The sequence below is a fragment of the Vanessa atalanta genome, chromosome 16, assembly GCF_905147765.1.
Source record: "Vanessa atalanta chromosome 16, ilVanAtal1.2, whole genome shotgun sequence".
In the NCBI taxonomy this organism is placed as follows: Eukaryota; Metazoa; Arthropoda; class Insecta; order Lepidoptera; family Nymphalidae; genus Vanessa; species Vanessa atalanta.
In genome coordinates this window covers 10,240,710-10,253,086 of record NC_061886.1, presented here as the reverse complement: position 1 = coordinate 10,253,086, position 12,377 = coordinate 10,240,710, and the positions used below count along the sequence as shown (strand labels likewise).

Below are 12,377 nucleotides of genomic sequence, written 5' to 3'. Positions count from 1 at the left end.
TTTAGATTTTTGCAGGAAACCCGGCTTTAAACAAAACATAAAGTTGGACCAAATATTGGATATAATATCCAAACATTGGTTCTCTTCCTCGTTTATGCCCCAATGATATTAAAATAATGTTAACTAGACAGAACTAATAAACTGATACCCAGTTTTGTTTCAATTGATATTACGTCTTTCGAATTTTATTGCTTTCTCGTGTATCCATGTAAGTATTGTTATCTTATTTATTTTGTACTTTCATAACTAATACTTTATATAACAGTTGTACAAGTATGTATTTATTTAAAATTTTATTTAATTAATTATCTCTGTTCTTTCAATTCGATTGAAGGAATGAAACCATGTTATCAATTAACTGAATACTTTGTGCTTGCATTGAATGTACTTTTATTATCTGTGCTTTTCGATTTTTTTCCTTACTACATTGACGTATGTATTGTGTATCTGTTTTTTGTTTTTTTTTTAATTTTCAATACTATTCGATACAAATTTGAAGTGCTTTCAATTTTTAACTAGCAACGTAGAACTGATATAATAGGATCTATGAGATGCAGTGTTGGTTTTTAATTAATATTTGAAAAGGTTTAATAAAATCAGAACATTATTTACGAATGTTAATAGTTTTGTAGATAATCTATCGGCGAAGAGTTTATGATTAAATTTTATTAATTATGTGTATATTTGAAATTATATACTATGTCCGAAGTATTAAAGGTAATTGTTACAATTTAAAATTATTTAGAGTAACAAAAAATTAAAGTTTTAAAATATATAAAGTGTAACTAGCTACTCAGGACAGAAGTGAAACTCCTTTAAGAAGCAGAGACATTACCCATGCAAGAAGAAGTTTCACTTATGTTAGTATATAAATGTACGTAATATACGTACATGTATACAAATTTTACTGTGAAATAAAATGTTAAAAATAAGTATTTGTTTTTAAAAGAAATACTTATACACGCTGCAGCTTTCAAATTTGTTTCTAACCATTGTTTTAATTAATTATCTTTTATCTTTTGTTCATTGCAGTTTCATTGAAGTTAGACCAAGGAGTAAAGTTGTTATTTACTTTGTTGAAGGCTCTGTGACTATATACCTAGGCTTTAGGTATTTGGTTATTCGAGTATTTATATCAATACATTAATTAATTGTATGTACTGTTCTTAGGCACGTTAAATATTTAGGTACGGGCTGTGTTTTACTTTAAAAATGTGTAACATACGTTGCGTTTTGTAGGTTATAAATATGTCATACTGACATTGAAAATGGCGGGAATTTTTTTGTTATCTATGTATGTTTTATTTATTGGTGTTTTCGTTATCAATAATGTTTCGTTTTATAAACTAAGTTTCTAAATTTAACACCTGGCTTGTTTATATTTATAAGCAGTCAATTTTGTAACTGTGCAATGATTTGTTTATAATATAAAGTCATTCTGTTATTATTTCTGTCTGACACTTAGCTGACATTACAAATGATATAATATTTTTTTTACCATAAAGAACAACTTTACATATAACTTCTTATTTAGAATGTCAAACAACTAATATTGGAAAAAGAGATACCAATGTTGTAACTGAACACCCGTTGAAAGATGTTTTTAAGGAAAAAGTATCATTACAGTGACATGATACTGAATAGTATTACATTACAGTGTAATGTAATACTGAACAGTTGTTTTACATTACACTGAAATGTAAAGTATCTTTTACGTGTTAATTATATTTTTTCCTATAATTGTTTAATTCAGTTTTTTTTTTTAATTTGTAATGAGGCAAAGACACTATTCATATGTCAGTGTGACACTTCATTCGAATTTTAAGAAAAATATTCCTAACAAGCATTTTTACCGTTACTTAAAGCAAAATTCTATACGTATATATGTGTGGGTTGTGAGTATGCAAAATGCTTCAGCGTCACTTGCAATGTCATGCTTCCAACGTTTGGTTGTGCGCACGATTGATGCAATAATTAAGTTTGTTTTTTGTCTTACCGAATATAGATTAAAGAGTATTTTGTAAGAGAGTTTACCGCGTGTGAAAAGTATAAGTGAGGGTTTACTTTGAAAGTATAATATACATTTATGATGATATTATGTACATTTAACAATGCTTCTGATGATACTTTAAAATTAATTTATACACGGCTGTTGATTGTTATACACGACTAATATATGTATAATATATTTTTTGATTTAAATTCAAATCGTAAGTACGATCGATTGCGTCACCGAATTCGATATTTTTTAAGGTATGAGCAAAATAATAAAGGTGTAAACTAAACGAAAAGTTATTTGTTAATTTTAAAACGACAACCAAAACAGCAAAACGCAACTAAGATTACGATGAAATAGCTTGTTTATAAAACGAATGCAATTTCAAAATAACATTGAGTTTAGGTTAAAAAATAAATTAAAAATAAACCTGTGAAAAACATCTTAATAATATCAATATGCTTTGAATAAATTCACCTCAATATATTAAAGAAAAAAACTTTTTAACACAGTTTTTTTTTAAGGATTTGTTGTAATTTTTATTATGTTATCTGTTCTGCGTGTCACGCTATGTTAAAAGTACAGTCGGTACAATAACGTCGCTCAAATTTCAAGCTAATTTGTTCAAATTGCGTACCTACTTACCTGTTTTGATGTATTATAAAACTGAGCGTATGTTACTGTGCCGGACTGTATTTAAATTCTCATTGTAGATAGTAAATGTTAGATAACACCAAATGTAAATAGAGGGAATAAATTATTTAAAAAGTTTTATTTGTGTTTTATTTTTATATTTTAAATAAAATGATAACTATGTGTTTGTGGAGCGTCCTTTATTGGCACATTTGATTCACGCCTCAGTCTGCCAGAACTGAAAAATAATATAAAAAAAGGTGATTTACAAAAGGCGATGGATAAATAATTGTAATAGATTTTTTATATATTTTGTTTTCCGTGTCCGTGTCTCTATTCCACGGTGAGCCGTTGGTCCTGCGTATGAAATCTAGGTCGTGTAGGTTTTGGTTGCAACTGATTATAAGAATGGCATTGCCATTTGGCAACTGCATAAGGCCGCATTTTCCACTAAGGACTCCATGCAGGTAAATAATTGGGAAATAATATTGCATTGTGGTAAAAAATATATCTTTTAAGAAATATATAAGACCTGTCGTGGATACAGGAAATAGTGTTGCCCAACATTTATACTTTTTTTCAATTTACTAAAAAAAATCAATGGGATGTGAAAAATAGCACAATGTGCGAAGTTATTTTACCTTTTTCCGTTTCGAGTGTTTTGTCTCTTTATTTCTAGGTTTTCGATGATTTTTCTTATGTTTATTAGTTACGGCAGTTTTCTTTTTGATGGGTCTTGGCGTTATTTTTCGAAGTAAATCAAGCAGACCTGTAATAAATATAATAAAAATAAATAATTACATTATAAAAAAAATAAAATTACAATACACTGATGTAGCCAGTTATAACAGTTACGGTAACAGTTGTTGTCCGAAACATATTATTTTTATTATAAATAATCTTCGGCCCTTTATTTTATATATTTTTAATGGCAATACTTTTTTCGAGGTAGTATTTGGAAGGTTAGCGGTCTTTTAACCAATGTACGAATTGATCCACGAAGAAAGATTAGGTGTATAATTCATTAAGTTTTGTATAAAATGACAAAAATTGAAATATAATGAATTAGATCTCCGCCCGAAAAAAATAAATATAAGACACCTTCTGGGGCGCTTCAATGATGGTCCAAGAATGACCATCATTGAAGCCTCTAATGGATGAGACACTCCCTCATGTGTAGCGCCCGAGTTTTTTGTACCCCCAGCACCCTGGGTTTAGTGGTACTTGTCTCGAAGTAGCTAGTCTAAATTAGTAAAATTAATGCTTGTACTGCCTGAACAATTTATATATGTTACATATTATATGGGGGCCATTCATTTATTACGTAAGACGATTTATACGGAGGGAGGGGGTGGATCATGTCTTATGTTTTCTGACAAGGAGGTGGGAAGCGGTTTCGATAGTTCTTACGAAAGATCAAAAAAATTAAAACTATTTGAAAAAACGCGGGGAACCGCACGATTGCTGAGGTTCGCTCGGATGTGTACTATTAGAACCTTTGAAATTACAAATAAACACATTTCAAAAAAATTGTTACTTTGAAAAAGAAACAGTAAAATAAACCAACGTGTATTCATTTTCTTTTTAGATTCTTACGTAATAAACTTTAAACAGAGAGGGAGAGGGTAGGCCAGTTCTTATTTTTTCTTATATTAGGGGGGGAGTTGGTCAAAAACTAGCGAAAATAGTCTTACGTAATAATTGGATGGTCTCTATACAACAGTAGCAAGGCCAAGATTTTCCTAAATTCTATTAATTCCTTTTTTACATTTAGAAAATGACTTTGGTAACGTTGACAAAATATGACAAGTTTTTGATTTATTCGTCCATGCTCCATGCTACGTGTGAGTGACGCTCGTGCTTAAAATATATCTGAGTGAGTGAGTTGACTGATGTAAGAAAAGCGACAGCATAACAATACACATTAGATTATATTTGTAAATGTACGTCGGTAATTTAACGTTGAGAGGCGCGACTTTTTTGCAGATTAATTCTTTAGATTTGTTCATTCCGTAGGCGTTACGGCAGGTTCTTGTTCTTGTGTTTGTGTTTCTTAATTAATTCTGCAATACGTAGTGTTGCCACAAATATATTATTTTTTCAATGAAGTAACCAATATTGCTATATGTAAAATAGTTTCCCTTGCTAGTAAATATGCTTTTCGGCCAATCATACTTTGATTGGCAAATTTACTATATTTGACGGTATACATCTTAACGGAGAAGATTTTTATATTATCCAATTTGCTATAACTCGCCGCTAGATGGGGCTGAACATCAGCTTCTATACTTCTGTTGCTTGTAAAACATTGAACAAAGATCTCTTTATATGAACCAATCCTTTTTGGAGTTCAAGAACAAAAGAGTACATATAACTATAAAAACATTATCTTTAAATGCATTTCTCTTTATTACTATGAATGGTAGCATAATAGAAGTTCAATTGTATCATTAAAAATGATAAAAATCGATAGATATTTTATCAGACAAAGTTATAAATTAATAATATTGCAGTGCAATCATAAACTAAAGTCATAAATGATATATTCTATCCATAAACAAACATTAAAGCAACCGCTTTTCCACCAAAAATATTTCCGCTAACTGTCACGATTAACTCTCAATCGAACAAATACAAAAACCATCAAAATCGTTCCAGGAATTTAGTAGGTGTTCAGTGACATTCTACCTGTATAAAATTGTTATTAGAAAACGTCAAGTCACTGGACCTTGACTAGCATTCTAATATACAATTACAGAAAACATAGATTGTATAATAGTGACATAATCGAATATTAGTTGTGAAAACGAAGAATTATATCGATTTCATTGGTTCATTCGATACGAGACAGATAATAAAAATGTTATAAAAAGCAATAATAGGAAATTAAGTGTAGGTAATGTTACTGCGTTAGTGTCCAAGAGGCCTTACATCTGATGTATCTTGAATCCTCCTTAGTTTGGGGTGTTTTTCATACAGATTCGTAAAAACTCAGAATATAAAACAAAAGGCAGATGGAGCGTACTGACCATTAATATGAAGCAACAAAAGCAAATATGAAATCAAATGCTAATGAAACTCCCCGGTAGTACGAAACGAAGCGTCCGTATTTTAATACGTCAATAATTAAAGTAATTTTATGGCGCATACAGATGTCCTACCTACTATTTCCAAACATTTTATTGAATTACTGTAGTTTCCGCCATCCGGATTGGTACATTATTATTGTGCTATTAAAACATTTAAAAAAATATGCGAAATTAATATCAACCGAAAAAAAGGACTTTCTCTTACCCTTATCAACATCATTTAAATACGCCAGATGGACCGGAAATCGTCCATTTTGGATATAATTCGGTGCACTGATAGATATATCTGAACATGCGCCAAATGTTTCCTGGTTTCCACAGCCCAGTGCTCCTGTCCCGTTGCCACAGGAACCCCAGTTGTTACCAGCAACATATCTCCATTGAAGTACACAATGATCGCAAAACAATCCCTCAGGGAGGCGATAATCGACTTTATGTGTTCCTGATTTCGGTGGATAATACTTGAATCCTCCATTTTTAAGTTCTACTGGATATTTGTCGAAACATGATTGGTCACTCCTTTCAGAATAAGGACAGATCTTGAAGTACCAGTATCCGCGGTGAAATGCAGTTATTTCAACTGTTGCTGTGAACACTTGACCAGCTCTGAACTGAGCCACGATTATACCCTGTCCATATGCGCCGCCGATTTCGTGAGTTCTCGGTTTCTTCATGTCGTAAGGATCACCGCAAATACCGCATCTAGTAATAAAAACAGATACACCTATCTTGAGTATCTAATCGTTTGAATAATTAGTTTATACTTTAGATGAGAAAGAGCTACTCCAATAGAAACGAAATAAAAAAAAATTGAATACCTAAATCAAGAGATTAAAGCCACTGTCAAAATTACTCACTTGCCATGATTAATATTATATTGACGATAGAATCCTCCACAGTTCAGTCCGTCATCGTCGTAATTCGGCTTAGTGTGGAAACCAAAACGCCACATTGACGCTCTGGATGGTGGCTCTAACACTCTACCGTGACCTGCCACTGACACTAATACTGATACAATGACCAAAAAGTGGCACAGCATCTGAAAAAAATAACAATATCCTTATATACTTATAGAAATTAGTAAAAAAAACTAAAGTAGGTTGACAACTAAACGTATGACTCCATACTTATGTTCCCTTTCCTAAATCGACTTGTGCATTTACTAAGTTACTATTTAATTAAAAGTGAACCGATATATACAGATATGAGTAATAATTATTTTATTTATGTACTCATATTGAATGAACCAATCAACCAATCAATATAAACTAAAAGTCATCGACTAACCAATCACTAATAACTGTTTCATCAATTTTATTCAAGTAACGGTTGGTTTTGAGCTTGGTTATTTTACTTATGAAATATTACGGATTCGCTTTAAAAGAGAACAAAACGATGGTATAGAGCGGAGTTAAGAATATCAACTCTGCTCTATACCATCAGCGGACTGCATTTTTACTATTCTCTCTTTTGTTAAGCTGGGCTAAATAATTTATTTATCTGTTATTTAAAATATCCAAATATCAATAAATCCTCCTTGAATATATAAATTAAAATTCTGCAGATATTTATAACTTTGCCGATTCATAAATTCTAACCATTTGTAAAATATACACTACAAAAATAGAAGCATATTATTTAATACAATACGTATAGATGATAAAAAGCGTGGAACTACTACTTGTTGACTTCCAAGCAGGATATATTATATACATATATAATTGAAATTACTCAAATAAGTGTGTATTTTAAATGTTGGAAAAGAGTAAGTACTGAGTTTCTTGTCGGTTTTTCTCGGTAGAATCTACATTTCGAACCGTAGTGGTAGTTTCACTTAATATAGTTTTGTAAAAAGACGATTCAAAAGTGCTTGTAAAAGCCTATTTGTATAGTCTGGTTATTAGCATATCGATTTATAGTTTTTGAAATCTAATAATTATTTACATTAAAAAATTGCAACGTGTTTTTGTAATCGAACGTTAAAGAGTATTTTTTTCCAAAATTAACTTTCAGATTTGCTTGATCTTTGAAACCCAAAGTTGCTGAAAAATATATTTCGGGTAATCGATTAAGGCTTTGAAACGTGATTTAACGAACAGAACGAACTTGAAATTAATTGCAGTAAAGAGTTAAAACAAGTTTTGTATAGAGAGTTTGTTCGAAAGCTATTTTGTTACTGTAAGTCCACCAACATGCAGAATGTTTTGGGCATCCTGGATAAACATTAACTGGTTGAAATGAAAGCCTCTTTTTATTTTTTTCAACTGAATATCTCAGTTATTTCATGAAAGCTTTCTATGAGCACTACTCGATTGTACTTTAAATAAAATTTGTATTCTTGGTTTGATTTAAAGAAGAACATTTATATAACAATATCCTGAGCTGGTTTTCAAGGATTTCATTGCTTTTGGCGAAAGCTTAAATACATTAAGAAAAGAAATTCTTTGCTTTATTAACTATTAAAAAAACTTGAAATGAGAAATTATTACATAACTAACATTAATTACATTTTTAGCTAATAAAACTGTTTTAAAATTTCACTATTTTCTATTTAATTAAACATTTTACTGCCACATAAAATTTACCCGCTTTTATGATTGTTTTGGTTCCAAAACATCATGATATACCTAATCCAAACTTAAATCTTTGTCACACAGCTACAAAAATTGTCTTTATATTATATAAATGATTATTATCATATAACTTACTTTGATAAAGTTTTTGTCTTACAAAAAACTTTCGCACTCTGTCACCCTGGACAAAAGCATACACTCATTATTCGTGCACAAATCTCTGACTGAGCAATATTATTATGAAGACATTTTAATCAGCTAACACTTCTAGAAGAGAGCACTTAGTTTAAAGCAGATGTGTACCAAATACAAATGTTTGTTGAAAGTTGTAACGCGACGCAGAAGGTAGTTTCGCGACTACGTCAGACAACCGTTGTTTACGATACGCGGTCATGAACCTTTTTTTATCAATTTTTATAACATTTCATATAATATATGTCGTGATTGGAAATAAGCACAGTGAGGTTAAAGTCCTCTTAGGCGTCTTATATATGGTACCAAATGTCGAAACTCCTTTCTTCTTTTCACGTTATTATTGTCAAACTAATTACCCCAATATGACAAAACTAAGTCAGCATTACTTAAAAACACGAAACATCTCAACGGTCCAGTTAACTTAACCTCAAACGATAACACTTATCCGCCGTTCCACAACAAGAGCTCAATTATGAACAACCGCCGGTTACCAACTAACTTTCTTCGGTCTATCTCCATTACAAAGACTCAGTAGATCACTTGTGTCTCGCTTATTAAGTTTTGTAGTAGGAGAATTTTTTTTATACAATGTTATATAATTAGATTTTTTTTGCTGCAGCTATTTCGATACGACTCATCTGATAATCCATCCGATTCGACTCGCAACAATTAGATGTGGACTTTGCTATGCCAAAAATCTTCACGCAAATACCAATAATAACTGTAAACAGTTTCATTCTAATTGAATTTTAGTAAATCGTTAGTTACTTTCGCAAATCATTTATTACATCCTCTCCCTAGGCCTCCTCTCCCTTTGAGGAGAACGTTTGGAGCATATTCCACCACGCTGCTCAATTGCGGGTTGGTGGAATACACATGTGGCAGAATTTCGTTGAAATTAGACTAATGCAGGTTTAATTCACCGCCGAGCACGAGATGAATTATAAACACAAATTAAACACATGAAAATTCAGTGGTGCCTGCCTGGGTCTGAACCCGAAATCATTGGTTAAGATGAACGCGTTCTAACCACTGGGCCATCTTGGCTCAGTAAATCATTCGTGACACCATAATTTTGCTACCTAAATGGCTAACTGTACTGGCTCATCACACATAGTAATTTATGTTTGACAATAAAACATTTCATGAGTAGGTAGTATTCACTCAGACGCTTCCATACAAAGCGCAATATGAGTTTATAATAAGTAGAATTAATTACGTAAACTAAGTCCAGAACTTCCTTACAATACTGATGCAGAACCTCTTTAATGACTATCGACTAACATTGCCCTATTATATAATATGTATGGGTATTTATTTTAAGTAGTTTTTTTTGAGGCATTGATATATTTTCGTAAAATACTCGGATTCCTGCTTGGGGATACAGATTATGTATGTATGTATTAGATTATTTTAACCCACTAAAACCACTGCGATGATCGTCTGCGACATAGAGAATCAGAGAGGTTGCAGAATCGTGATGACATTAAGCCATTTGCAGCCCCCCTGTGTTGTGCTCCATGTTCAGAGGCGGTGGTGATCTCGCCCCCTATTCTCATAATATATACATTATGAGAATAATTATCATAATTGAGGATACAAGAATAAATTTTACTAAAACAAAAGTAGTTTTTTTCAATAAAAATGTACAATCTACACTAATGTCTAAGTTCAAAAGTAACTCTGTCTGTCTGTTGCTCTTTCAAGGCCAAACCATACTGAATATGATGAAATTTTATATGATGCAAGCTTGAACTCCAAGGATGTCCATCCCATGGGCTATTTTTGACGACAAACCCCTAAAACGCGAGCAAAGCCGCGAACGACTCCCAGTATAGTATAAAAGTAATGTAAACGATTTTAAAGCGTGTGTATTTTATACAATGTAGATAAAAAAGAGGTGATGGATTGGTATTATCCTTTAAATGTGCTCATTTGATTTGCTAATGAGGCGCGTGTTTTGCAATAAAAATTACGACAAAGAAAGCTAAAGTACACTTAGTAATTTTAAGTCTTGTAGTGTAAATCTACGGTTTCCTGGTGGAGAAAGTAAACATCGATACATTTAGTTGATTACTTAATACTTGATAGAGAATCGAGTCGCGTATTTTCGCTTTGCATCTATTTATGGTTACAATTAAATCTGGATTTTTGTTCTTTCGTTTTACTGCCGATTTCAAGTATAGATTTCTCATTTCATTATGAACGAGAGAGTTTTTTGTTTATGACATATGTTTCATGTGTTTGTACCTTCTGAGGGTAAGGTTTGCTCATTACCTTTGCTCATTAACAGTGGTACATGTTTGGAATATATCAATTATTAAAAAATAGTAACATTGTCTATGTCTAAAACTAGTTGCCTTTGACTAGGTAAATCGTACCTTAGTATCTATTATATTCGAAAGTAATTCAGAAGTCTATGTTAGAGAAGAGTCTATGGCGGAGGACAATTCGTCAATTCGACAATTTAATAGTAGTTCGTATGTAGTGCAATTAGTATTTAAACAAAACAATTACTTATTTTTTTATATATCTTTAATAAATAAATTAAAAAAAAAATACGAAAAACGAAACAGTTGATAAAATCAATGTGTCCGTTATACAAAAACTATTTTAAAAACAAGTTAAGATAACAATCTTATTAAAATTGTCTATGCTTAAGTCTCAATGTCTTTGGTTAGATCTCTTTGTATCTATAATATTTAACAATACCTATGCCGTAAGACTTTAATAATAATTATTATATAGGAGTCAAATAAGTCAATGACTTTATAGCGATGACAAAACAGTACTATAAGAATTATATTTCACTCCATATACAATCAATTGTAATTTTTGAATCACCTTATCACGATATTATTTTAAATGTAAATAATTTATCAATGATTCGAATGGATTGTATTACCAAATAAAGAATATGCATTGTTTTTTTTTTTTTAATTAACAACAAACGAAACAAAATAATAAGACATTTTATCATCTGTGGCACTTGTAAGGGATTTTTGAAATTTACAATTGATTATTATAACCATACAGAATAATGTTTAAAAGGATTTTTTTTCTTTATTCAGAATAATAATATCAGATCCAAGTAGGCTCTTAAAAGCATCAAAATTGTGATATTATTACAAGTTTGTTACAAGTGAAAACACCATACCGGTTCGGAATGTGGCTTCATGGGGAAAGTTATTTAATTTATATTTACTTATAGTGAAATGTATATATGCTCGAAAAGCAACGAATAATAAATAATTTAAATAAAAAACTTTTTAATAGTTTATTGAATATTTTTAAGAGTTCAACAAAGAAATCTAAGTATACATCTATTGATACTTTGTAACCGAATTTACTGCAACTTGTGCCAATAATTAAATTAAAAAAAACAGAACATTGTTATCTGTGGGATTGGATTTAATTATATTATAAACATGCCACAAAAAGTACATACGTTTTGTTTCAAAATAACTTCATATTTTCACAATTTTTCCATGTAAATTACAGGAAAGTTATTAAATATTTGTATTAAGAATAGATTTTATTAAACTGTTGTGCCATTATGACTTTTTGCGAATGTTTCCGGCAATACAGTTATCTTATCTATTATCAATACCGATATGTTTTATTTCGTATTACGTTAATCAGCTGAACTTGAAACGAATTTTATTGTATTCGCGAGTTTTAAACCACTTATAGTAAGATTCAAATCGAAATCATTTTTTTTTCAATATTATAGCAAAAGGATAAACCATGTCTTATCGCCCAAAGAAATTAAATTTCGAATCAAACGTCAAAATACCGCTAGCAGATGAGATACAATTTTACGCGGTAAAATATCGTGCAGTACATTTTTTAAGTTTGATATCAAATATAAATATATATGTAGATAAATCT

At 30.8% G+C, this 12,377-nt stretch overlaps 1 protein-coding gene across 1 annotated transcript; it reads right to left on the bottom strand.

Moving 5' to 3' along the window:
- Positions 1 to 2,791: 2,791 nt before the first annotated feature.
- On the bottom strand, positions 2,792 to 8,644 carry LOC125069823. The gene is made up of 5 exons (XM_047679406.1): positions 8,427 to 8,644; positions 6,576 to 6,757; positions 5,924 to 6,420; positions 3,271 to 3,398; positions 2,792 to 2,867 (listed from the first exon to the last, which is right to left on the bottom strand). The coding sequence occupies exons 2-5, from the start codon at positions 6,755 to 6,757 to the stop codon at positions 2,847 to 2,849; spliced, it is 828 nt and encodes a 275-aa protein (XP_047535362.1). The 5' UTR covers positions 8,427 to 8,644; the 3' UTR covers positions 2,792 to 2,846.
- Positions 8,645 to 12,377: the final 3,733 nt, after the last annotated feature.

Bases quoted from the DNA above. Each gene is read 5' to 3' on its own strand.
- LOC125069823 (XM_047679406.1), bottom strand. From the start codon at position 6,757: ATGCTGTGCCACTTTTTGGTCATTGTATCAGTATTAGTGTCAGTGGCA. The intron at 6,421-6,575 runs GTGAGTAATTTT...TTTTATTACTAG, and splicing joins TATAATATTAATCATGGCAA to ATGCGGTATTTGCGGTGATC. The intron at 2,868-3,270 runs GTAAAATAACTT...ATTATTTTTCAG, and splicing joins AACACTCGAAACGGAAAAAG to TTCTGGCAGACTGAGGCGTG.